At 44.1% G+C, this 27,420-nt stretch overlaps 1 protein-coding gene and 1 non-coding gene across 2 annotated transcripts in view; both read right to left on the bottom strand.

Annotated features, from left to right (window-relative positions):
* Nucleotides 1-27,420, bottom strand: part of FHAD1 (forkhead associated phosphopeptide binding domain 1) — a 123,654-nt gene that overhangs the window by 86,524 nt on the left and 9,710 nt on the right. Inside the window, 1 exon segment of the mRNA XM_032495241.1 lies at nucleotides 12,793-12,999. Within this exon segment, the coding sequence (XP_032351132.1) occupies nucleotides 12,793-12,999 (207 nt within the window).
* TRNAA-AGC lies at nucleotides 17,146-17,217 on the bottom strand. The gene has a single exon. It is a non-coding gene; the product is annotated as a tRNA-Ala (tRNA).

The following is a 27,420-nucleotide window of genomic DNA, read 5'->3' as shown; positions in this document are numbered from 1 at the left end:
GAGCTCTTTCCCTTTCCTCCTCTTCTCTCTCTCTCTTTTCTCTCTCCTTCCCTCCACCCACCTCTTCTCAGTCTCTTGGCAGAAAAAACCCACACATTTCAAGTAAGAAGCTAAGTTCAAAGATATGCTGCCTGTGGAGGGCCACATTTCTCTTTCTGCAGACCAGGGACACATAATGAGGAACAGGACAAAATGATTCCAAAATAGGAGCTCTGGTGGACAGAACTTCCTAGAACTCCAGCTGGATTTTATTCCAGAGGCAAGTTCTCCAACTCACTCAGGCTCCTGAACCAATCTTTAGTTACAGTCTTTCCCAGGCTAGTCAAGAACCTTGGTGCGTTCCCAATGAAGACCCTTTTTCGGAGTCATTTGAGAACAGTGTTCTGGGAAATCAGGCTCCAACTACCTGGGGACACCTGGTCCAGCACTTACAATGAAACCAGCCCAGTTTAAACCTGTTCCAAGAACAGACCTGGCAGTGCTCTAGAACTCTGTTGCCTTATGTGTCATTTCGAATTTCTCTCCACTCTTGATGTCTTGTCTCCACCTAAGCTTTCTGCCTTTCTTCCCTTCCAGAAGCTGCAGCGTCCTGCACTGCCTTGCACTAACTTCTCCATCCATCTCATCCCTTCCCTTCCCTGCCTCTGGGGCTGACTTGCCTCAATCATTTCTATACCCTTTCCCCACTGGTTTAATAAAGAGCTGTTGAATGAATGTGCTAAAAGTGGGAAAGGGTAAATTCAAATGTGTTTTACACCAGCCTGCTAGAAAACAAATCTAGACATCACAGGTAGCAGTGGAGGAATTCCCTTTTGTTCTTGGATGCTCAGGTAAATGTGCCTCACTGCCCACTAATTGCCAGGGTGCTAAAGGGAGTGGTCACGTCTCATGTCTCAAGGGCTCCGCTTCTGTAGTGGACTGTCCACTCCGTCCAGAACCCACTCAGCTCTTTTGGAAATTCCACGAATCTCCTTTCTAATTTCTCAGCCCATTGCTGTAGGTGGGGCTAAGCAATCAGCCAATCACATTTCCTGGCCATGCTGATTGGTTCAGCCCTGGGGCATGTGATCCAATCAGAGCCAAGGAGACCCAAGAAGACTGACTTGGCTGAACACCTGCTTCTGAAGTGACCTAATGGGACTGGAGAATGCAGCCAGCATGAGAGAGTGGAGCCCAGAAATGGAGAGAGGGAAGCTGTTTATTTATTTTTAAAATTGTGGTTAGTAACATATAACATAAAATTCATCATCTTAGTCATTTTTAAGTACATAGTTCAGTAGTGTTAAGTATATTCACATCACTATGAGATGCAGCTCCAGAACTTTCTCATTTTGTGAAACTGAAACTCTGTTCCCACTAAACAGCAACCCCCTAACTTCCCCTCCCCGTCCCCAGCCCCTGGCGACCAATGTTCTGTCTCTATGCATTTGACTCCTCTAAGTACCTCAAGTAAGTGAAATCATACAGTACTTGGCTTTTGGTGACCACCTTATTTCACTTAGCCTAATGTCCTCAAGTTTCACCCATGTTGTGACATGTCAGAATTTCCTTCCTTTTTAAGGCTGAATAATACTCCGTTGTATGTATAGACTGTATTTTGTGTATCCATTCAGTGTCATGGGCACTTGGGTTTGTTTCTACCTCTGGGCTACTGTGACTTTGCTGCTGCGAACTTGGTGGCGGCGGAGGTAACGTGCAGATAAACTGGAAAGCTGGTTTTGAGCCCTGGCTCGGTGGTGCTCTGAGGCCAGCTAAAGCTGGTTTCTGTCCCTAGGGTCTCCAGGGAGAAGGTACCAAAGATGTGTAAATGCAGCGGAAACTCTGCTCTTTGGGTTCAAAAATTTTAAAATAAAGTTTTTTTTTTTTTTTCTTTAAAGCTATTGATTGAGGTGGCTTTAGCTGAAAGGTTAAAGTTGGTCTTCTCTGGTTTGCAGGCTCATTCTATTGCAAGCAAAGTCAAAGTTTTCTCAGAAATTGCTACTGGTAACTGCAAGACAACAGATGGGGGGAAGCAAACATAAGAAAAAGACTCATATTAAAAGCCAGGTGTACATGGAGTATGGGGTCAAGGTCAGTTATCAACAAGAATGTTTTTAGAAACTTTAGTTTAAAAAGACATGCTAAGGCCTTTTCTTTTTTTTCTTTTCTCTGACCATATGATGTGTTGCATGGCTGGGTGTTTGGTTTTGTTTTGTTTTGTTTTGTTTTGTTTTGTTTTTCAGGGAGCATATGCTAGATGCCTGATTTCTTCCACACTGCCTTTAAAATAGTAGGTTTTCCACCACCTGGATTAACTATGACCACACCCGCTGCTGAATTTACATCAGCTTGAACAAACACTGGTCAATGATATACTCAGGAAATCACTATTCATTTTTTCCAGATTATCTACTTGTCCTTTGTATTATCTCTTCCATATCTGCTTCTAACACTGTAAAGGGGGGAGGTTGAATAAGAGACCCTAAAAAAAAAATCAAGGTGGTTTGCATGTAGAAGTGCCCACAGGACACACACATTCCTCCAGGAGGCCCTGGAGCCCACGGAGAAGTAGGCCTTGCCCTTGGAGGGCTCATTATGTACTCTGTTGTTTGTAAGTAATTTCTGATTACTTACAGAAGACATAGATGAGCCACCAGGTACAGAAGACACAGATGTACCAGAGACTTAACGTATGTGGTCTTATCTAATCACCAGAATAATCTCTGAGGAGGCATTGTTACCTCTCACTTTGTGCATTAAGAAACTGAAGTTCAGAGGGGTTAAATGACTTGCCCAAGGTCTCACAGTCAGGAAGCGGTGATGCTGTTTGACTCTGTGCTATTAAGACTTCTAGATTATCTGAAGTCATGCTTTATACCTGCTTTCCATACACACAAAAGGATCTTTGATGATTGGTTAGTGAACGATAGGGGATTTTCCGAGTTAAAAAAAGAAAACGAGCATTAGATGGTGTGAAAACCCACAAGATGTTGCATGGGCTATTGGAAATGGGATTTTCTAGGAACACTGACTGTTGCAGCAAAGTGTGTTGCAGCTCAGTGTTATAACTCAGTTGCGACAGCAACCTGGATCCCGGCAAGAGACCAATCAGCTCTCCGAGGGTTGGAGAACTCAGGTTTATTATGACAGTGGGCCCAGAGGAGTTAGCACTCCAAGCTCTGGACCCCGTCTGTAGGTTTACACAGGCTTTTATAGGCTACCAGTCTAGACTACAACATTTTGTAACATCATATGCAAATAAGGTATAACAAAGGTGACTAATTAGGAACAAGCTTTGTAGAAATGGACCAATCAGGAGTGAGGGAAATGGACCAATCAGGATTGATAGAAATGGACCAATCAGGAGTGAGCTCCATGCAAATGAAGTGCTACAAGTGGGCCAATCAGGAGTTAGCTCAGCAAACCAATAGAATCTTAGGGGTAAGTTCCACTTTCTTAGAAGTAAGCCCTTTCAGAGGCAAAAGGCAAGATAATGCTGCTGGGCCAGGGAACCAAATGGGGCTGGCTGGAGAGTAATGGCCTTGCCTGGGGGTCCTGCTGGTCTTTTTCATGGGGCTTCCTACCTCATGACGACTCCCTTATGGAAGTGTTATTCACAGGGTACTTGTCACGTCCTGGAAGCAGCTCAGAGGTCCCCGGCCCCCATCCAGGAAGACCTGTGGTATGTTCATGGCTGTACCAGAGGAAGTGCTGGGGCCAGCTGGTACCCACTCATGAGAGCCAGTTGTTAAAGGTCCAGGAATTCTGCCAGCTTGATAAACACTGCTACTGATAAAAATCAACTTACAATTAAATTAAATCAGAAACAAAGGTGGTACTAACTTAAAACTCACCCCTTCCTACTTATTTTACTCTATTTTATTATTATCTATGCCCTAAAGGTTATTTTACTCTACTGTGTGTGTATGCTGGAAATATTAACCACGTATCTATTTCATCTCTGTACTTGGTGATGCTTCATTGGGAGCTTGAAATTGACCAGAGTGGGAGTATTTACATCATTGAAATCAGGAAATGCCATAAATCAGAGCTTGATTTTTTAAAGCTTTTATAAGTAGGCTTAATTTTAATTTTTAAATTTTAATTTAATTGTATTTGTTTTTTTTAATTGAAGTACTGTCAGTTACAATGTGTCAATTTCTGGTGTACAGCACAATGTCCCAGTCATGCATATACATACTTATATTTGCTTTCATATAAATAGGTTTAATAACAGTTGTTCCTGTAGAGCTTGAGTTTTTTGTTTTGTTGATTGCCTACACTTAAGAAAATGACGAAGAAAATGTTAACAGTGTAGATTATATAAAGGGATGTCTTGTCTCAGCCATTACATTATGCATAGCACAAAAAAATCGAGGAAACATTCTTTCAGTACTTGAAAACTATTAACTGATGCAGCAAAAAAGTTACTCACGTCATTGATGAGCATGTGAAGTTCTAACATCTTTCTTATTTCACTTATCTTACTCATAAATGCAAATTAAATATCCAAAATATCCAAAAATATCCACCAATGCTCAGGTTAGGAACTCTCATTAGTCAACTGCAATGATACATTGGCAATAGATACAAGAGTTCAGCAAAAGTCAGTGAAAGCGTTCTGTGAGACTCAGTGGGCGCCATGGAATTTACAAGAAACAGTATTGTATGTTTTACTATTATTTGTAAAGAATGTGCTACACATTCTTTTTATCAGTAAACCTTATGCTCTGCACGAATACATACTTTACTTTTTTCAGAGAGCTGGTTGTTAAACATTTACCAGACAATCACTGGCCGTGCCTGGCACCCGGCAACGTGCCTGGTACTCACGATAGGTGTTCGCCGACTGAACCAAACTGAACAATTGGCAAACAGAGTGTAAGTAAAAAGGCTTTTGATTCTGGGGCTGGGGCAGGGAAAATACATGCTAAGCCTGGCGCATCTTGTAATAGTGGAAAATAAGGAAGTGCCCAAAACAAAACGGTGGGAAGATGTTCAAGGACACGGCAACCAACGGGAAAGAGCTCCCAGTGGCCAAGGCTGGAATAATTTGAGCAAAATAGCTAATGTATTGTTGCATTATAACCCTAAGTGTAAAATAAATATATACGAGTCCATATTGATAGAAATACATGATTGAGCAAATACGTGAAGTGGGGAGACAACCTTCCTCACAGAAGGATTAAACATAGGTAGCTACACCTCTTCCAGGAGGTGGAGCTTAGTTCCCGCCTTCTGCTCCTTCCTCCCCACTCCTTTGACAGTGGGCTATCCTTAGTGATTTGATCCCAAAGAATAGAGTACGGAGAGGGAACAATAGTGCCTTATGGTGGAGAAACCTGCAAACACCAGCTTAACCACGTGAACAAGTTCATATCCCCAGGGATGTCATATGGATATCAGGGACCCCCTGATGTGATGAACCAAGAAGGACACTTCACCTTTGTGGCATCCTTTCTGAAGGCCCATCACCCCAGTCTAGTCAGAGAAAGACATCAGACAAATCAGACGGGGCGACATTCTCCAGGATCCTTGGTCAGTACTCCTCAAGACTGTTGAGGCCATAAAAAACAAGGGAAGACAGAGAAACTGTCACAGGCCGGAGGAAACTAAGATGTGATGGGAGGGTATAGCTCAAGTGGTAGAGTGCATGCTTGGCATGCACCAGGTCCTGGGTTCAATCCCTGGTACCTCCTCCAAAAATAAATACATAAACCTAATTACCTCCTTCCCCCTCCCAAAGAAGATGTGATGACCAAATGCAGTGTGGTGCCTTAGAGTGGGTCACGGATTCTGAAGCTCAGTTAATATTCGTGGATCAGCGTTGATTTCTTGGTTTGGAAAACTGTACTGTGGTGATATAAAATGTTTAAACTGGGGGATACTGGGACAGGGGGATGCAGGAACTCTCTGTACTATCATTACAACTCTTCTGTAGATCTAATATTATTCCAAAATGTAAAGGTTACTTAATTTAAAAAACAGGCTTTGAGTTGCCAGAAGAAATAGTACAAAATTCATATGCAATGACTGGTGTAGCTTACTCATAGAGGAGTTCTTTGGGATCACTTCCAGACCCTGTTTACTCAATTTTACCTGTTTTTTTTTTTTGCTGATTTACTGTTCTTTTTCAAAACTGAAATCTAGTTGGTTTTTGATTTACAATGTTTTGAATTTTATGTTGAAACTATACAATTGTAAAGATTGGAAGGGCCATGCGGGCGAAGGTGAGGAGGGAAGGAGGCACGTTGACCACAGCATGGAGGAGCCATGGACCTCAGAAGACAGGATAAAACGCAGACATTAGACCTCAGAAGCCAGCAGGGGGCGCTATATGCGGCCAGGACAAACAGCCTTTACCTGGACAGCTCCTGCGCTGTCACCATAACTCCATACCTGGGGTAATAATTCTACGTCTACAAGAAAAGGATAAATTATATTCAGGATTTTCATGTGAGAAATCAGGATTATTCATTTAGAACACAGAACTGCCAAGTTATACGTAATTTTTAGGTTTTGGAATTTAAAAGAAGTAGGTCTCTTTGAGTTGTTCAGAATAGTCATTCATTTGGATTTTTGCCATCTAATTTTCCCCCTTTTTTTGGTAAATATCTAGCTTACAACTTTTCCTTTCCTTTCAAGTTCTAGTTAGCTTTCTGGTCGGTCCATAAAATGGGAGAGAGAGTCCAATGAGAAAAACACCCAGATTTTCACAAATAGCCTTTTCTACCCCTCAACTTGGGCTACGTCACTTCAGCCTTGCTAGCCCGGAAGACTGAATGAGTGAGTGAATGATCATCAGCTCGGTTAAGGAAGGAGAAGAAACAGCGTGGTTCCAGTTTGGTAACACCAGGTGTCATGGGCCAGAGGAAGCAGGACGCAGCCACGGCTGGTCCCCGGGCTCCTGGGCCGGCTCTGGGTTCTGTCTCATCGGATGCTAAGGCTTCAGCTGGTGCCCCTCCCTCCGCCTCCTGGGTGTCATCTGCCTGGTCTGCAGATATCTGATGACAATGCAGACCTGAAGAGTCCTTTTATGTGAGTCTTTGCTGAGGACATTGCCTGAGGCGCCCTGCTGCCCACGCCCTCCACTTCACTGGCTCTGGGAAGTCTCCTTTGATATAAAACACCTGGTCTCAGGATTTCCTGTCACATCAGCAGGTCCCCACAGGACCTGTAAGAGCACAGTGCAGAGGGAATCCTATGAGGTCAGGCTGGAGAGGACAAAGCTTGACCAGCAAGAGGTCTGCTCTGAAGTGCACCATGCTCTCTGGTCATCCACTCAGTCACCGGCCCCTCACCCCTGAGTACAGTAAAGCCACATCCTCCTCAGGAACGGGATCTATACAAAGTCTCAGGAGCATGGAAACACCACCTTCCCTGGGAGCGGACGACTACGGCCCCGAGTAGGCAAGCTTCTCATCAGTCCTGTTCACCAAAGAAAAACAAGCTACATGGTCTCCCTAGAGATGAACCTGGGACTTTACAGTGGAGAAGTGGATCATTCATCATTTTCTTCCCCCAAAGCCCTAGCCCCGAATTCCGCTAGGGAGGTTCAGTTTAGGCAGTAGGAACACTTCCTACCCTGCATCCATTTTTCCCATCTTCTGGATGGGCACTTTAATTTTTTGTAGGGGAGACACCCTTTCCCTGACAGTTCAGAGTCCATGTAACTCTGGTGAGGCTGACCCCTCTACTATAGGGGTGAGGTCATAAGCCAGGCCTGGCCAATCAGAGCATTCCAGGCCCCTAGCTTCAGTGATCAGTTCAGGGATAGGTACATGATCCAAGGGACACCAGTGAAGACGCTTGTCCTTCCCCAGAGCTGCTGGTTTGGAGGGAGGGTGCTGGGACTGCTGGTGGCCACCTCCCTAAAGGTGAGGCAAGAGTCTGTCTGAGATTGTGAAGCTAATAGAGAAGAAAGAGACAGATTCATTGGGCACCTGGATCCAGCTGGGCCTGAAGCTGGTACTTTTGGCCTTTTCAGTTACGTGAGTCCCCCTCCCCACCTTTTTTTTAATCTAGGCTATTTTGAGTTGGGTTTCTGACACTTGCAAACTATAAAATTTCCTGGATAATATGCATATTGAAACTTTAGCATAAGCATCACTATGTACTCAGAATGAAAGTTGTTTTAAAAGTTATGACATGCTCAAATAAAACCCACCAGACTGTAGTTACGTGGCAAATTTACCTTCAAACTTGTAAAAGTAAAGGAGCAGTCCCAGAGAGGAAGTGATTTAATGAGGTGGGAAGCCCCATAAAAAAAGAGACCAGCAGGACCCCCAGGCAGGGCCACTACTGTCCTGCCAGCACCATCCTGTTCCCTGGCCCAGTGGCTCTATCTCACTTTTTGCCTCTGAAACGGCTTACTTCTAGGAAAGTGGAACTTACCCCTAAAATTCTATTAGTTCCCTGAGCTAACTCCTGATTGGTCCATTTGTAGTGTTTCATTTACATGGAGCTCACTCCTGATTGGTTATTTCTCTCACTCCTGATTGGTCCATTACTACAAAGCTTGTTCCTAATTGGTCACCTTTGTTATACCTTATTTGCACATGATGTTACAAAATGTTGCAAAGTCTAGACCGGTAGCCTATAAAAGCCTGTGTAAACCTACAGACGGGGTCCAGAGCTTGGAGTGCTAACTCCTCTGGGCCCGCTGGCATAAACCTGAGTCTCCAACTCTCCGAGTACTGCTTGGTCTCTCACCTGGATCCAGGTTGCTGTCACAACTGAGCTGTAACACACTTTACTGCAATGTTAAGACCCACGAACCAATCGTAAGACAAATACTGAAATGTTACACGGAGAAGCTGAACAAATACAGAGTCCTCTAGCTTACAGGAGGCTTCAGACTACAGATCCCAAATTTCTGCTTCAAAAGTTACCCAGGAAAGACATTCCAAAGGTTTAAAAGAAAATTTTCCAATTGAAGAACCGGGTAAAATTTATAACAGACATTTGTTGTGTATATAATATATTAATGTCCAGTGTATTAATCAGATATATCTCAATGTAATTATATTATTACTGTATATGCAAGTGCATATTATACGTGTACATATATTTAGAACCTCGTATTTCCAGCTCTTTTTAAAAGAGGTAATGAAAAGACTATTCAAAAGTCTATTTTTTCAGCTTGTCTGTTTTTTCTTATTCGTCAGTTAAGTAAGTAAGCAATTAACCGGCACAGCTCCTAGCACACAGTAGGGCTCAATCTGAGTGAGCTCTTTCTCCCCACCCTCCAGCCCCCCTCTATTTTTAGTTCTTCTTTCAGAAACTGAGTAAAATGAAAGAGGGGGTCCAGCGCAGCATTACAGGCAGAGGCGGATGAACGGTTTCTGCAGAGCCGGACAGCGAATACTTCCAGCTCTGTGCACATGGCCCGTCCAGCTAACTCTGCTGTTACTCAGGACGGCAGGCCCAGGCAATACCAAAGTGAATGGGATGGCTGTGTTCCCATGGAGCTTTATTTATGAAAACAGGTGATGGCCTGCTTTTGGCCCTGGGCCATAGTTTGCCGACAGCTGGTTAAGGACTTGGGATGCGGCATTGAACAGACTCCGGCCCAGCTCCCGGCTCTGCCCCAACCATCTGTGTGACCCGGATGAGTGTGTTGTTTTCGTTCCTCGTCTGTAAGATAGGGATCATAGCAGCTACTTCTTAGACGGTGAGAAGTGGATGAGACGGTGCGCGTGAAATGCTGGGAACGCTTCCTGGCGCATAACGCACAAGCGTTAAACACTAGCCATCAGGCATGTCGTCATCATCATCAAACAAGGAAAAGTAAGGGAGGAATGGCATTTGTCCATACACAGCAGCAGAATCCCTGGTAAAAAGGGACTGGAGCCAAACAGGGAAGCCAATCACTGAAACTGCATTTTCCTCTATTACCAGTGGCTTTCGCTTTTACCCACAGGATGAGTCATCCCCGTCAGCGTGTGAAATTGCAGGTTGGCCTGGGAATCGCAAAACCTTCCTCAGCCGCTGGGCAGTCAAGCACCTGCCATGATGCTTGGCACTGTTAGGAAAATCCTCCCAGGGACTCGGGCGAGTCTGTTTTTAATCCTGGCTCTGGATCTACATGACTGACACATAACCTTGGGGAAGCCACTGAAACTCCTTGGGCATCAGTTTATACAATGATAGGGGTGGTCCCAGGAACCTCTATTAAAATCCTGAAGAGAGAAAGGGGACCTGTGCTGAATGCTCCTTGGCAGAAATTGGAAACTGAAGCTCAGAAAGGTAGAATAAATTTTCGATAAATTTTGCCATATTCCAAAGCAGACAAAGACACCATTTGTATATTTGGGTGACCAGAGTTTCCCTACTCAGCTGCTTTATAAGAACACCAGCACTGTGAACAGGACGGCTGGTTTTACATCTCCCGTCCTGAGGTTCAGAAAGCACTAAGAAAGGCAACAACAAGCAAAACCCACAATGCGGCAGGCACCCCGACTTGGTGACTTCAGTTCCCCACGCCTGGTTCTGAGGCACAGACTCTGCAATACTACTTACCGGTTGCTTCATGGCATTGCAAATGACCCTGTAAGTTATGCCCTGCACAGCTCCAGGGGCCGTCACCCATGTGGACTGTGACGTGGACTGGTGCCTCCTGGGTTGTGCAACATGGACACCCCAGGTTATACTTCGGTGAGAGAGCTATGATTTACAGTGTCTACTCCTGGGACATAGCCTGGCTGCCAGTGTACTTTGTCAACCCAGAGTTTTTCTTTTTATTTTTCCATCTTGTATGTCATTTCATGGGTAATTTATCTGCAACTGTATCCATCTGCTAGCTGGGGAGATCTTGGGAGGTTTCCTGTCCAAAGGAACACTCGCAAAGGAGGCGTCCTGGCTGCCACATGCCGGTTTGCTTGGTTCTAAGGCTGAGGGTTGTTAAGTGCCTATCAGCAACTTACATACACTGCCCACCGACTACCACCATCCCTCCATGTGGTGGAGAACTATTTATTACTACCGGAATGGGAATCAAGGCTTTGAGAGGTGATGCCTTGTGCAGTGCCCAGGATAAAAGCCAGCATAAGAGCAAGGCTGGGACGCATGCTCTAACCACTGTGACGTCTGCAAAACGTTTGGTTCCCTAAATTCCCCCCTCGATAAATGCTGTCACATCCCTCTCTGTTCATTATGGTCACCACAAAGCCTGAAATAAATGTTTTCACTTGGGAACTCTTTGTCCGGAAAAGAACAGTTCTGATCACACCCAGCCGGTATGACATGGGGGACAATCCTCCTTGGAAACTCCACCCCTGGAGGGAACACAGCGCCCTCGCCTGGGACCAAAAAATCAACCAGAAACAAGAACATGCAGGATTCAAGACAGCCACAAGTTTCTTGGAAAAACTGGGTCTCAAAATATTTGATGGGAGACGATCTCCAATCCTGCCTCTTTTTCCCCTCTTTCTTTTCTTTCAGATAGCTTGTAGGTCCGAAATTCAGATTTAACTGGGTGTCCTGCATTTTACCTGCCAACCCTAAGTATGAGTCCTCAGGCCCGGGGTGGGGCCCAGATCTGCTCTGTTGGTCTGCTCCCCACAGACCAACAAAGGAGATCCTCAGAGCTCGTGTTGTAAATCCCCGATCAGGTCAAACCCCTCTTCAGTGCGGCCAGTGGACCCTGTTGCAGCCCACGAGCGAACACACTTCAATGTTGGTCCAAGGAGGAGAAGGAGGCTGAGCAGCAGCAGGAAAAAGCTGCCCCGGATTTTCAAAGCTGAACGTGATGGATGTGGCGTGTCGGTCCCGCAGCCTGAGGGATGCTGTTGACCTTCTCCGAGTGCATATTTAGGGCTGCCTACATGCCCCCACCCCAGGAGTCTGTCTAGATTCCCTAAACTCTATTTATTTATACCCACCCTTGTCCCAGAAAGGATTTTAAGCCTTGGAGGTCTCAGTCCATGCAGTATTCTTGGTGGTGAGGAGTGAGATGAACACACAAGACAGGTATTAACTGTGTGCTCACCACGAATGCACTGTGCTCGGAGTTTTACAACAGCCACCGCCTCAGATACCCTCGAGATAAGCCTGCAAGGTCACTGCTGTCGTTGTCCCCATTTTGCAGATGAGGAAACTGAGGCTCCGAGGGGTCCAGCGGCTTGTGCAAGAGCACACCGAGGGGGCAAGTGGCAGAGCTGGGATTCTGCCTGCCTGCCCAGTGCCCAGCCTGCCTCCCTACTGAACTGACTGCATGCTCCTTGTGACTGAGCTATGAGGGCGAGTTTTGTGTTACATTCCACTTAACCTGGGGCTGTACTTTGCGCTCTGATCCCGGGAACATTTCTGATCCGGGTGGGATAACAGCTGCTGGGTGTCTACTCCCGCCGACACTGACTTGCCTTTTTACACGTAGATACTCTCTCAAAGCCTCGCATCCACTGGGAAAACTGAGACCCAGGCATGCAAAGAACCCTGGCCGAGGTCACAAAGCTGGGAAGTTGCAGAGCACAGATCTGCCTAAAAAAGAAGCATCCGCACCCCGCCCCCCAGTATTCAAAAGCACACAGTCGCTTTCCACCTCCCCTGGCCAAGCCTCACTTTTCAGAAGTTCTGGGCAGACTACTGGGCAACTCTTCATGTAATTCCACAAAGTGCCCAGGAGAGGGCGCGAGGACTCCCTCCTCCCCAGGGACTCACCAGATGGGGCTGAACTTTGCAAAACCCAGTCCTGTGGCTGCCACTGTGTGCGCAGCGTGAAATCTGAGCCATGTGCTCCGGCCAGGCTCCACCTTTGGCTGTATCTGAGCCCCGGGCTGCACCGTCCCCAACCCCGCGGGGGCCTGGTCTTACCGAGGATGGGTTTTCGATGACCAGTTCGTAGGTCAGCCCTCCAGACCCAAACCTCAGGACGTCTCCGGGTAAGAGCTTGACAGCCACGTTCTGGATGTGGCACTCGTTGACGAAGGTGCCGCTGCGGGAATTAAAGTCCTGGAGAACAAAGATTCCCTCGGCCTCATTATATTCAATGAGCGCGTGATGGTTGTCAATGTCTGCAGACTGAAATGGAGGAGGGGTCAGGAAGAGTCAGGAAAACAGGAATAACAAGGGGGCCCCTCACACTTACTAGTGCCACTGACACTGGGCGCCCCAACGTGCTAACACTTCACAGGGCTGGATGGTCACTGCAATCCTCGTTTTAAAAGGCGGACGCTGAGGATCAGAGAGGTTAAGTGACTTGCCCAAGGCCACAGAGCTAGTGAGTGGAGGGGCTAGACTCTGGGCTCTGCCTGACACCAGACCCAGAACAGGTGCCCAAGTTGTTGGCAACACAGAGGCAGGAGGGAACTCGGGGGTTGGGGGGGGGACATTGGCCAGAAAATGACCACTTTATATCTGTCCGACCCCAGAGAGGACACAAAAATGCAAGTACGCTTTTGGTTGTCCTGCATGGCAAGACAGATGCCAGAAATGGCCCAAACACAAACCAGGAAGGTCAGCTGGCAAGTGACAATCGTCCATTTACTGCAAGAGTTATAGTTAAGGGGAGGTTTTGTAATGATCGTTGTATTCATTGTTCTGTTCATTTAAAAAATAACATGTGTTTCTTAATATTGCAGAAAATGGGAACTAAAGAAAAGCCCAAAGACGACACCAAAATCACTGAGTCTCCCATCCTCCAGGGGCAGGCACTGTTAACACGGCGGTTCACAGCCTTCCAGTCTTTTTTCCTATGCTTGCAATCTTTTAAAAAAAGTCACAACAAAACTGAGATCATAACACACAACATAGTTTGATAACTAACTTTTAAAAGCCTTGGTGTACAATGAAGGTTTTCCCATGTGATTATTTCTATTGCTTCTTAAAAGCTAGTCACAATTTATCTAAACAAAGATGATCTCTTTTTCCGCGGGGGCCCTGGTGTGACCACATTCCCCCCCAGACGATGAACTGGCAGTGGTGGGGGCAGAAGGCTCCCATGTAATTTCAGCTTAATAAGAAGAAGGAGCAAAACTCGGCACCAAGGAGGAAACACCACATTCCCTTTGGCCTTGGGGCCCTGGACTGTGGGCTGCAGGGCACATGTGAAGTCTTCTGTCTTCTGGACGCTGCTTATGGGATACTCACTCCAGCCTGAGACTTTGCAATTATTCTCTAAGTTATTCTTCTGAGTGCCTCATCCAACTTTATAATGAGGACTTGGAATTAGAAATCTATACCAAAGTCCCATAATATAATTATAACCAATAGCTTATATTAATAATGTTATAGCTTATATTATATGATTATATAATAATATAATTGCTTATATTAGTAGAATATATTCATTACACATTGCATGCCAGGGAATTTGCTAAGTGCTTTATTGCATTATCCCCTTTCATCTTCACAACAATCCAAAGGGATAGTTCCTCATTTTTCTGGATGAGAAGACTGAGGAACAGAATGCTATGTTTGCCCAGGAAATTTGCTAAGTGCTTTATTGCATTATCTCCTTTCATCTTCATGACAATCCAAAGGGATAGTTCCTAATTTTTTAGATGAGAAGACTGAGGAACAGAATGATATGTTTGCCCAGAGTCACCCAGCTTGACTGGCCTGGCTGGTACCCAGGTTTGCCTGATTCAAATGTCTGTGCCCACTTCACAAATTCCTGCCACACACTTTGGCACTCACAGTATTGAAACACACAAAGCAAGCAGGGGGAGCTATATTCATTTCAGATAGAGCTGACTTCACAGCAAGGAAAGTTATCAGGGATAAAGAGAGGCACTACATAGTGATAAAGGGGTCAATTCTCCAAGAAGACATAACAATCCTTAATTGTATGTGCCTAACAATAGAGCATCAAAATATGGAAGGCAAAAACTGATAGAACTGAAGGAGAAACAGATGAGTCCATCGTGATAGTTGGAGACGGGAGCATCCCCTGGTCAGTAAGGGGCATATCCAGCAGGCAGAAAGGTAGTGAGAATAGAGGTAAACTGAACAGCATTATCAAGCATCTGGATCTCAGTGGCAGCCACACAACTTCAACCAACAACAACAAAACACACACTCTTCTTCACAAGCTCACGTGGAGCATTCACCAGACAGACCACATTCTGGGCCACAGAATACACCTCAGCAAATTTAAAAGAATAGATGTTATGCAAACTATGCTTTCAGACCACAGTGGAATTAAACTAGAAATCAATACTGGAAAGATAGCTGGAGAATCCCCAAATACTTGGGGGATTAAACAACATACTTCTAAGAAACAAATGGGGCAAGGAAGAAGTCTCATGAGAAATAAAAAATTATCTTGAGCTAAATGAAAATGAAAATGCAACTTAGGAAAATTCGTGGGATACAGTGAAAACGGTGACTGGAGGGAAGTTTATGGCACTGAAGGCACACGTTAGAAAACAAGAAAGATCTAATATAAATAATCTAAGCTTCCACCTTAGGAAACTAGAGAAAGAAGAGAGAGATAAGCCTCCCACAAGTAGAAGAAAAGCAACAATGAATGAAATAAAAAATAGGTAAACAACAGAGAAAAATCAACAAAATCAAGAGTTTTTTTAAAAAGATCAATAAAATTGATAAACCTCTAGCAGGATAACCAAGAAAAAAAGAAGATGCAAATTACTAAAATTAGAAATGAAAGAGAGGCCATCACTGCTGGTCCCATGGACACTGAAACTGCAATAAAGGAATATTACGAGTAATTCCACGTCCATAGATTTTATAACAATGAAGTGGACCAATTCCTTAAAAGACCCAATCTGCCAAAAATCACACAAGGAGAAATAAATACTCTGAATAGGCTCGTATCTATTAGAGAGATTGAATCAATGATGAATAACCTTCCAAAATGAAAAACACTGGGCCCAGGTGGGTTCACAGGTGAATTCCATCAAACAGTTAAGGAAAGAATGATACCAGTTCTCTACAATCTCTTCCAGAAAATAGAGGCAGAAGGAATGCTTTCTAACTCATTCTGTGATACTCATTCTCTCATACCAAGACCAGATAAAGAAAGGAAAACTGCAGACCAGTACCTCTCATGAATGTAGACGCAAAATCCTCAACAAAATATTAGCAAATTGAACCCAACAATGTATAAGAAAAATTATACACCACAATCATGTGAGATCTATTCCAGGTATGCAAGGCTGGTTTAACATTTGGAAAACATTTAATGTAATCCATCACATCAACAATCTAAAGAAGAAAAATCACATGATCATATCAATAGATGAGAAAAGAGCATTTGACAAAATCTAATGCCCATTCATGATAAACCAACAAACCACAAAAACAACTTTTGGAAAATTAGTAATAGAGGGAACTTCCTCAACATAATAAAGAACATCTATAAAACCCCTAAAGCTAACATCATACTTAATGGTGAGAAACCAGAAACTTTCCATTTAAGATCTGGAATAAGGCAAGGATGTCCTGTTTCGCTACTCCTTTTCAGTACTGTACTGGATGTCCTAGCTAGTGCAATAAGACAAGAAAAGGGAATAAAAGATATATATACTGGGAAGGAAGAAATAAAACTCTCTCTCTTTGCAGATGACATGATTGTCTATGCAGAAAATTCCAAAGAACTGACAAAAAGAAACCCCTCCTGAAATGAATAAGCAATTATAGCAAGGTTTCAGGATACAAGATTAATATCCAACACTCAACTGCTTTCCTGTGTACCAGCAATGAACAACTTGAATTTGAAACTGAAAATATAACACCATTTACATGAGCACCAAGAAACAAGTACTTTGGAATAAATCTAATAAAATATGTAGCTATATGAAGAGCTACATGAAGAAAACTACAAAATGTTGATGAAAGAAATCAAAGCAGGCTAAATAAATGAAGAGCTATTCCATGTTTATTTGATATTCCTTAATAATATATGATGCTTAACATCTTTTCATGTGCTTATTTGCCATCTGTATATCTACTTTGGTGAGATTCAAATCTCTTGCCCATTTTTATACCGGGTTGGTAGTTTTCTTATTGTTGACTTTTTAGACTCATTTATTTTGAATACAAGTTTACAGCATCTTTATTCATAATTGCCAAAAACAGGAAGCAACCAAGATGTCCTTTAAGGTAAGTGGATAAACAAATTTTGGTACATCCATATAATGAAATATTAGTGATAAAAGGAAATGAGTTATCAAATCACAAAAGACATGAAGGAATTTTTTTTAATGGAGGTACTGGGGATTGAACCCAGGACCTCATGCATGCTAAGCATGTGCTCTACCACTGAGCTATACCCACCCCCCAGCATGGAGGAATCTTAATTGCATATTGCTTTAGTGAAAGAAGCTAGTCTGAAAAGGTTACATGCTGTATGAAATTCTGGATAAAGTAAAACTATAAGGACAGTAAAAAGTCAGTGCTTGCCAGGAGCTCAGGGGCTCAGGGACTCAGGGTGAATAGGTGGAACACAGGATTTTAGGGCACTGAAACTATTCTGTATCATACTGTAATGGTGGATACATGTCACTGTATGTTTGTCAAAACCAAAGAATGTACAACACAAAGAGTGAACCCTAACGTAAACTATGGACTTAGTTAATAATAACATATCAGTACTGGTTCATCAATTGTAACAAATGTACCACACTAATGCAAGATGTCAATACTAGGGGAAACTGTGTGTTTGAGGGGGTGGTGGGTATACGGGAACTCTCTGTATTATCTGCTCAATTTCCTGTAAACCTATTTTAAAAATAGTGAGATGTGTTTTATTATTATTATTAGTGAAATGACGTGAGTGGCATTTTCACTTATGCCACCCACATCATCCTTATCACCATTCCCACTGATCTTTGTGTTCTATGAACCCTTGATAACCTATGAATGGGAGAAATGCTAAGTGTTGCATTTTGTTTTTCTTTTCCCAGGCTTCATTACTTTCAGTTCCTCAGAAGCTGTCAAGCCATTACTAAGAAATCAAGCAGAAAGTTTTAAATGACTCCATAAAATTGGGCAAGCTTCTACAAACATGTTAGGCCAAGAGGGAGCTTCCTAGTTCTGCCCCATATCACTCCCTCCTTTTACTTGGAAAATTGCTAAATGCTACTATTGGACAGAAGCCCTGCTGCTAATACAGACTGACTATATAAACTCCATCCTGTTCAGCTGTCCCACTATGAGATAAATTGTTATTTTTTATTATTATTATTAACAAACACATTTTGAGGGCTTCCTGTGAACTGGGCCCTGCTGAAGCATTTTCTCATTTAATCTGCATGACAGCCCTATATAGGGGTTCTATTATTACCTCCATCTTATAAATGAAGAAGCTGAGGCTCAAAAGGCGAGGTGAGAGGGCAGTGTTATCTTGATACCAAAACCAGACAAGGACACTACAAGAAAAGAAAACTACAGACCAATATCTCTTATGAACATTGATACAAAAATCCTCAACAAAATATGAGCAAATTGAATTCAATAGCACATTAAAAGGATTATATACCATGACCAAGTGAGTTTTATTCCTGGAATGCAGAGTTGATGGTTCGACATATGAAAATCCATATGATACATCACATTAACAGAAAGAAAGAATAAAACGATCATCTCAATTGACGCAGAAAAAGCATTTGACAAAATGCAACACTCTTTCATGATAAAAACACTTGACAAACAGGGAATAGGAGATTACCTCAACCTAATGAGGCCAAAAATGAAAAGCCCACAGCTAGCATCATACTCAATAGTGAAAGACTTAAAGATTTCCCTCTGAGATCAAGAACAAAAAATAGATACCTGCTTTTGCCACTTCTATTCAACAAATTCAGTCCTAGCCAGAGCAATTAGGCAAGAAAAAGAAATAAGGGCGTCCAAATGGAACAGAAGAAGTCAAATTATCCTTTTACAGACAGCATGATCTTACAGACAGCATGATCTTACCCTAAAGGGTCCACAGAAAACCACAGCTCTGTTAGAACTAATAAACAAAATTCACCAGCAAAGGTGTAGGACACAAAATCAATACACAAACATCAGTTGTGTTTCTATACACTAACAATGAACAATCTGAAAAGGAAGTTAAGAAAATAATAAAAAATGAAATATAACTTTATTTACAATAGCATCAAAAAGAATAACATATTTTGGAATAAACTTAACCAAGGTGGTAAAAGATATGTACAATGAAAACTACAAAATGTTGCTGGAAGAAATTAAAGAAGACACAAATAAATGGAAAGACATCCTGTGTTCATGGGTTGGAAGACTTCATATTGTTAAGATGTATATAGATTCAATGCAATCTCTTATCAAAATCCCAATGGCATTTTTTTGCAGAAATATAAAAATCCATCCTAAAATTCATATGGAATCACAAGGGACCCCAAATTGCCAAAATAATCTTGGAAAAGGAAAACAAAGCTGGAGGTCTCACATTTCCTGATTTCAAAACTTACCACATACAGAGCTACGCTAATCAAAACAGTGTGGTCCTGGCATGAGGTCAGACGTATAGACCAATGGAACAGAATAGCGAGCACAGAAATAAAGCCTCACACACGTGGTCAAATGATTTTCAACAAGGGTGCTGAGAACATTCAGTGGAGAAAGAACAGTATTTTCAACAAATGATGCTGGGGAAACTGCAAAAGAATGAAGTTGGACTCATATCTTGCACCATATATAAAAATTAATTCATAATGGACCAAAGACCTGGGAAGGAGGATATAGCTCAGCAGTAGAGTGCATGCTTAGCATGCACAAGTCCTGGGTTCAATCCCCAGTACCTCCACTGTAAACAAACAAACGAATAAACCTAATAACCTACCCGCCCCCCCCCAATGGACCAGAGATCTAAATATAGCCTAAAACTATAAAACTTTTGTGACAGGAAAGAACAAATCTGACCCCATATTTGATCTGTTTCTTTGGCTTTAGCCCTGTGCCCTGTTTTCTAGGCCCGGTCTTGCTAGCTCTGCACCTTTTGTAAAAGAATGTTGCCTTTAGCCTGAAATATACAGGATAGCCTATTCTCAAGGCTCTGACCTTTAAGGATATTAACACCTTTGTACTTATAGAAAGATAACAAGTTGCAGAATAGAAAATAACATTTGTTTTGTTAGAGGTTTTACAGGGGCACCATGACCTGACCCAGGTGGACAGCTGCAAGAACAAAGAATTCCTACACCAAGAAGTTTGCAACAACCAACCACATCCCCTCCCCTTTTTAGTATAAAAGGAGCCTTAATTCTGACTTGGGTAAGATGGTTCTCCAAGACATTAGTCTGCCATCTTCTTGGTCTGCCGACTTTCTGAATTTGCCGACTTTGCCCCAACACCTTGTCACCCGATTTATTGGCCTGTCGTGCGGCAAATAGAACGAGTTTGGACTCAGCAACACTTTTAGAAGAAAACACATGGAAAAAGCTTTCTGATACAGGATTTGGCAATGTTTTTTTGGATACGATATCAAAAGCATAGGCAACAAAAGTAAAAATAGATGAATTGGACTACATCAAACATTAAAACTTCTGTGCATCAAAGGACACAGTTAACAGGGTGAAAGGCCATCTACAGAATAGAAAAAAATTGCTGCAAATCAAGTATCTGACAAAGGGTTAATATCAAGAATAAATAAAGAACTCCTATAACTCAACAACAACAAACAGCCTCAAATTGCCTGATTAAAAATGGGCAAAGCACTGGAATAGACATTTCTCCAAAGAAGATAAAGAAATGGCCAAAAACATATAAAAAGATGCTCAACGTCACTAATCACGAGGGAAATGCAAATCGAAACCACAATGAGATATCACCTCATACCCATTAGGATGGCTACTATCAAAAACAAACAACAGAAAATAATAAGGGTTGGAGAGCATGTGGAGAAAGTGGAACACATGCACTGTTGAGAATGTAAAATGGTGCAGCTGATGTGAAAAACAGTATGGTGGTTTCCCAAGAAATTTAAAATAGAATTATCATATGATCCAGCAAGTCCGCGTCTGGGTATATATACCCAAAAGAATTGAAAGGAGGAACTTGAAGAGATATTTATACACTCATGTTTATAGAGGCATCATTCACGATAGACAAAAGGTGGAAGCAACTCAAGTGCCCATCCACCGATGACTGGATAAGCAAAATGTGGTGCATCCATACAGCTGGATTTTATTCAGCCTAAAAAAGGAAGGAAATTCTGACGTATGCTACAACATGGATGAACCTTGAGGACATCTTGCTAAGTGAATTAAGCATCACAAAAAGACAAATTTGTACAATTCCACTTCTGTGAGGAGCATCGAGTAGTCAAGCTCATAGAAACAGAAAACACAGTGGTGGTTGCGAGCGACTGGGGGAGGGGGAAATGGGAGTTGTTTAATGAGTACAGTTTCAGTTTTGCAAGATGAAAAATTCTGAAGATTGGTTGCACAACAGCGTGCATATAGCTTAACACTGCTGATCTGTACACTTGAAAATGGTTTATGTGCTGCGATCTATTGAAAGTCAGCCTTGACACAAGGGTTTGCCAAAAAACAAATAAAAATTAAAATTAAACAAAAAATACAAAAACAAAAAAAATTTTTAAATGAGAAAAAACTATTAAAAATGGTTAAGATGGTAAAAAAATTTTTTGTGGATTTTACCACAATTTTTTAAGTGGCTAAGATGAAGTGACTCACTCAGCCTCAAGATGCTGGCACATGGTGATGTCAGGGTTTGAACCCAAGTCTAATTCCAAAATCTGGACCCTTGACTTGTACCCTGCTGCTTTTCAGAGTAGGGGGTGATTTAATAATGACAGAGGAATCTGGAAGCAAAAGTGCATTTTTTAAAATAGTCCTGCATTTTACTTTATTTTTTTTTACTTCAAATTGATTTCGTATTGCTGACTTTGCCTTGGCAAAAGTGGTTGTGAAACTGTGTGGGTTCCTTATGTAGGATGTGCTATCAGAACAGCAAATCATGTTTGCCCCTTTTACTCTGAAGGCAACTTTTTAAGCTAAAGTTGCTTCCACAAAGAGCACATAAAATCTTGAGATCTTGGAAATATAATTCCTTGAAGAGATGGCTTTTGTTTTTTGTTTTTTTTCCTGCATTTTCAGTATCTTTTAAAAGTACTAGTGAGTCCATAAAATACTGAGACATTTACAAACCCACAAACAATGGCCAACGGCTCTGATGACCACTGTGCTTTGAGGACGCCTCCTCGGGAAGCTGACTGTCAGTTATGACCTTGGCCGCTGCCGGCGCTCAGCGTGTACCTGGGACCTTTCCTTTGGAGCTGGGTTTCAACCTCACATCCCCTGGAACTGGGAAGCCCCGTCTCAGACTATAACCCCCCAACCTCTGGGCTTCCTTATCCTCTCTCCCCTCTCTCCTTGATTCTTCCCCCTTCCTGAGCGTAACTCCCTGCACCTCCCCCAGCCTGGGCCCTGCTCAAGCTCACCAGCTCCTTCAAGTCCGTCTCTGCCCTGAGTCCTCCCGCCAGCCTCACACTTATGAGTCTGGCCCAGTCCAGCGCTGCACGGCTCCCTCTGGCCACTCTAGCCACCAGGTCCCGGCCTGCTCGTTGGCCTTTCGTTCTACTCTTATAATATATCAGAAAAGAACAAATCTGACTCCTTATTTGATCTGTTCCTTTGGCTTTAACCCTGTGCTCTGTTTCCTGGGCTGGTTCCGCACCTTTTGTAAAAGAATGCTGCCTGTAGCCTGAAATATACAGGGCAGCCTATTCTCAAGGCTCTGACCTTTAAGGGGGTTAACGCTTTTGCATTCATATGAAGATAAAAAGTTGCAGAATAGAAATGACACTTGTTTGGTTGGAGGTTTACAGGGACACCATGACCTGACCTACGTGGACAGCTGCAAGAACAAAGGATTCTGACACCAAGAAGTTTGCAACAAGCACACTCCCTCCCCTTTTTAGCGTAAGAGGGGACTGACTTGTGACTCGGGGAAGATGGTTCTCCAGGACCATCTTCTCAGAATGCCAGCTTTCTGAATGAAGTCTCTGTTTCTTGCCTCAACACCTCGTCTCCCGATTTATTGGCCTGCCTATGCAGCGAGCAGAAAGAGTTTGGACTCGGTAACAATCACAGCCACCTAGGTCCTCACCGCCACTCCTGTCAGCGTCCGCCACCTGCTCCTCCTGATCCTTTCCCCCTCCCCGCCCCCTCCAGCCCTCTGTCCAGCAGGTGGGCCTGTGCGGCTGCACCAATAGGCTGATGGGCTCCTTGCCTCTGGTTTCTGGTTGGGTTTGGCCAATGGGGGTTTGGAGATCAAGGCAGGGAGGAGAGAGGTTGGGGTACTTATTGCCCTGGCTCCCTCTCTTGAGGGCTCACACAGCTCCTGTCAGAGGACTCTGCCCAGCCCTCTGGGTCTCCAGGTTCCAGGATATGTCCCCGCCACTCACCCTTCAGGTCTTGGGCTGGGATGATCCTCACTCACGTACTTCTGGGCACCACACTCTCTGTGGTTTCCCTGAGCCCTGCCAGCCCTCTACGGGGTCCCTTCATGAAACTCGCCTCCATCACTGCACACCCCTTTGAACAGCGCCCTCAGCTCCCTGCCCTGATTTCCTGGGTGTGGAGGGGCTCCTAGATGTGACCTTCAAGTCTTCTCAAAGCCACCAAGGGGCTCAGGGTGGTCTTGCCTTATCCCACCCTGGTCTGGTCCCTGTCATCACCAATCTCCTCTTTTGTATCTTTAGTCTCTCCTTGACCTGGTAACGTCCATCTAACCTGGGAACATGCTCACCATCGCCGCATCCTAGAAGCTCCTTCCCACACTGTCCTTTCCCTTAATTGCCAAACTGCTTCAAGAGCATTCCTTTCCCCCTGAGCCCTCAAGCCACTGCCACTGGTGGCCTCCTTGGGGCTCTTGGCCTCCCAGTGGCATCTGACACTGTTGTAGGAGGGAGGCCTGGTGGTTTAGGGGTCACGAAGGCAGGATGGCATGGTGGTTATTAGACTGGCTTTTGAGGTGGGTGGATGGGGCTAAAGTCTAGCTCTCCTACTTACTAGCTGGGTGTCTTTGAGCAAGTGACCTATTCTCTTGGTACCTTAGTTTCCTCATCTGTAAATGTGGGTGACAACAGGACAGTCTTGTAAGTTACTGGTGGCGTATAAATGAGACAACACATATAAAAGCACTTGGAAGAGAACTTTGGCACATTGAGCAAATGCAAAATGTTCTCTATTATGATCAAGAGGATGGGCACTGGGGTTCAGAAGCCTTGAGTTCAAGCCCCACTTCTACCACTTTCCAGCTGTGCAGCCCTGGGGCGTGTTTCTTTGCTTCTCTGCAGTTGCTCCCAGAGCTGCAAAAATGAGTCTGATCAGCTGGGCTTCATAGCACTGACAAAAGGTAATGTTCAAATTTGTAGGATAACGTTTTTGAAGTTAACTGGTTTGTGCGTGTGTGTGTGTGTTTGGTCTATTTCTTTTAACCTTTTGGTTCTTGGCTATCCCATCCCCCAGCCAGCCCTCTACGGCCTCGGGAAAGGGATGTAGTGCAGAAATAGTAAAAAAAAAAAAAAAGTTTTAAAAAATGAGGTTTTCAAAAGAATGAGGATTTGAGGAAATGGCCAGGCGCTGGTGAAACAGTGAGTCTGGGAGTGGAAGGAAAGAGGAAGTTTAACTGCTCCCCCGGCCTCGGCAGCTGGATCCTTCCTCCCAGTCTCCCTCGGAGAGCCCAGAGGACTGGGAAGGCCTCAGGGAGAGGCTGGTTGTGAAGTCAGACTGCTCAAGTGAGCATGGTTCCCAGCGCCTCAGCCTCCCCCTGTGACCTTAGGCAGGATGCTCAGCCTGTCTTTGCCTCAACGTCCTCATCTGTAAAATGGGTCAAACATTAGGCCTTACCTTGTAAGGATGAAATGAGTCAATACACACAGAAGTGCAAAGAACGGTGCCTCGCACAAAGCAAGCCCTCGGGAACTGTCAGCTTTTTGTTATGAATCCCCCTGGCCTGGTAACAGCTTTCAGCCTCTCCTATCTCCCTGGTTACTCCCAGGTCTCTGTGCCGGGCTCCCCTCCCTTTGCCTGCCCCTCAGATGCCACCGCCCCCCAGGATTCTAGGGTATGTCCATTTCCTCCTCACTCTGTCCACAGGCTGGGGACCCTCCACCACCCCCTCAATTCTCAGATGTGTATTTCCAACCCTGGTTCATCTCCAGGCCCCAAACTGCCTGGCTGCTTCCTGGATGTTGAAGTGCTCACTCAAGGAATCCTGCCTCCTCCCCTCTCAGTAATGATATTACCACCCTCCAGCTCCTCTTCCATGGGAAAGCACCCGGCCACCATTTCATCTTTACCCAAATCACCCACTAGATGGCGCCACCTCAGCCTGCTGCCTGAATGAGGATCACAACGTTGGTTCATTTCTACATTTCTCTGTCCATCCCATTCAGGATTCCACATGGTGAAATTTCCCTAGCTCAGTCAAATTACCGCAGTTAACTTACAAGTAATTTCCAGTATTTAGATATTAGAAGTTCCCAAAGCTAAAGTTACACTCAAAGAATGAAACTTCTTTCCTGAGAAGCTTTGAGTCAGACAGCCCAGAGTCTGAAACTCAGCCCTACCTCCCCTGGCTAGCTGTGTGCTTTGGGCAAGTTACTTAACCTTTCTGAGTCCATTTCCACATCTTCAGATGAGGATAATAATGACAATAATAGTTCCTACCCCACAGGACTTGTTTTGAGGATACAATTCTGTGAACATATATACAGAACATATACAGAATATATATGAAGCCATGTGAGATACAGTTAGTAGTCTATAAATGTATGCTGTAGTGGTTTATATTATTTATGTTATTCAGAAGATTATGATCTTTCTTTTGCCTCACATTCATCAGAATGGCTACTATAAAAAAAAAGCAGGAAATAACAGGCACTGGTGAGGGAAGGGTGTGGGGAAAGTGGAACCCTGTGCACTGCTGGTGAGAAAATTGGTGCAGCTGTTACAGAGAACAGCATGGCAGTTCCTCAGACAATTAAAAATAAAGTCATCATGTGGTCCAACAAGTCCACTTTTGGGTATCTAACCAAAAGGACTGAAAGCAGGGGCTTGAAGAGAGATTTGCACATCCATGTTCAAAGCATTGTTTGCAATAGCCAAAAGGGGGAAACAACACAAGTGCCCATCGGTAGATTAATGAATAAACAAAAGGTGGTAAAACCACACAATGGAATACTATTCAGCCTTTAAAAGCCAGGAAACTCAGACATATGCTACTATGTGGATGAACCCGGAGGACGTTATACTCAGTGATATAAGCCAGTCACAAAAAGATACCTTATATGAGGTGCCCAGAGCAGTCAAGTTCACAGGGACAGAAGGCAGCCAGGTGGTTGCCTGGTGAGGGGTGGGGGGGAGGATGTGGAGTTGTTTAATGGGTCCAGGGTTTGAGTTCTGCAAGATGAAAAGAGTCCTGGATATGGATGAGGGTGACGGCTGAACAACAGTGTGAATGTATTTAAGCCCCTGCACTGCACACTTAAAAATGGTTAAGATGGTCAGTTTGATGTTATGTGTATTTTACCACAATACAAACATGAGAAAAATGAGATGATGGTCTAACCCTTTTTGCTAAACATTTTCCTCTTGGAAGCCCTGCACCTGACGGAGGGAATAAGCAAGCCCATCAGTTGCTGTGGTGGAAACTGACCAACGAAATCTGCCCAAGCTTCACTGCCCGTTCTCCAACAGGGGAGAGGAAAGTTCTCCCAGGACTAGTGAGACCAGATGGGTGAACCTGCAGAGCAAGCAGCGCCTGGGGAGGCTGTGGGGTTGGGGGATGGGAGCATGAGCCAGGCGGGACTACAAGTGGGCGAGTGCAGGTGGAGGAGCCGGGAAGTGCACCCCAGGCCTGTTCCATTCAGTGGACTTCCCCACAGAAGCTGAGCAGGGATAGGATTCCTCATCCAGGCCAGGTCCACCTGTCACCTTACATCTCAAAATGTAGGCACTCGCTCATCATAAGAGAAACGTGAATGGAAATTACATGGGTACCATACTGCACCTCGTAGATCACAGAAGATCCAGTGGTGTCCAACACTCTACGCTGGGGAGGGAGTGGGAACCAGGCGTCCACTGCTGGCGGGACACCACGTCTGGAAACCACTGATGGGCAATCTGGCCACCCCCGTCAGAGTTACGGATGTACGTGACCTTTGACACAGCAGACATACATGCCTGCCCGTGAAATGACACAAACGACTGGAGAAGCATAGCAGCCTTGTTTAATAATAACAAACAAGCTTATGATGTGGGCTCCGGTTCTTTCCTAAGAGGCAGCCCAGAACTGGCTGGTGCCAGGCAAAGGGACGAGAGTCATCTGGCTGTAGCGGTTCTGGTGTGTTGTGAGCTCAGTCTGGCTCCGCGACCGTCAGATTCTCTATAAGAAGGGCTGACATGTGCTGCAGAGATGGCTCCACCAGTGGTGGAGGAAGGAGCCAGCTGTCCACACGGGGCAGAGGTGTAGGCGTGAGCATTTCAT

Source organism: Camelus ferus, chromosome 13, assembly GCF_009834535.1.
Source record: "Camelus ferus isolate YT-003-E chromosome 13, BCGSAC_Cfer_1.0, whole genome shotgun sequence".
NCBI lineage: Eukaryota > Metazoa > Chordata > Mammalia > Artiodactyla > Camelidae > Camelus > Camelus ferus.
The sequence above is the reverse complement of the archived record's forward strand: the minus strand, read 5'-3'. Positions and strand labels throughout refer to the sequence as shown.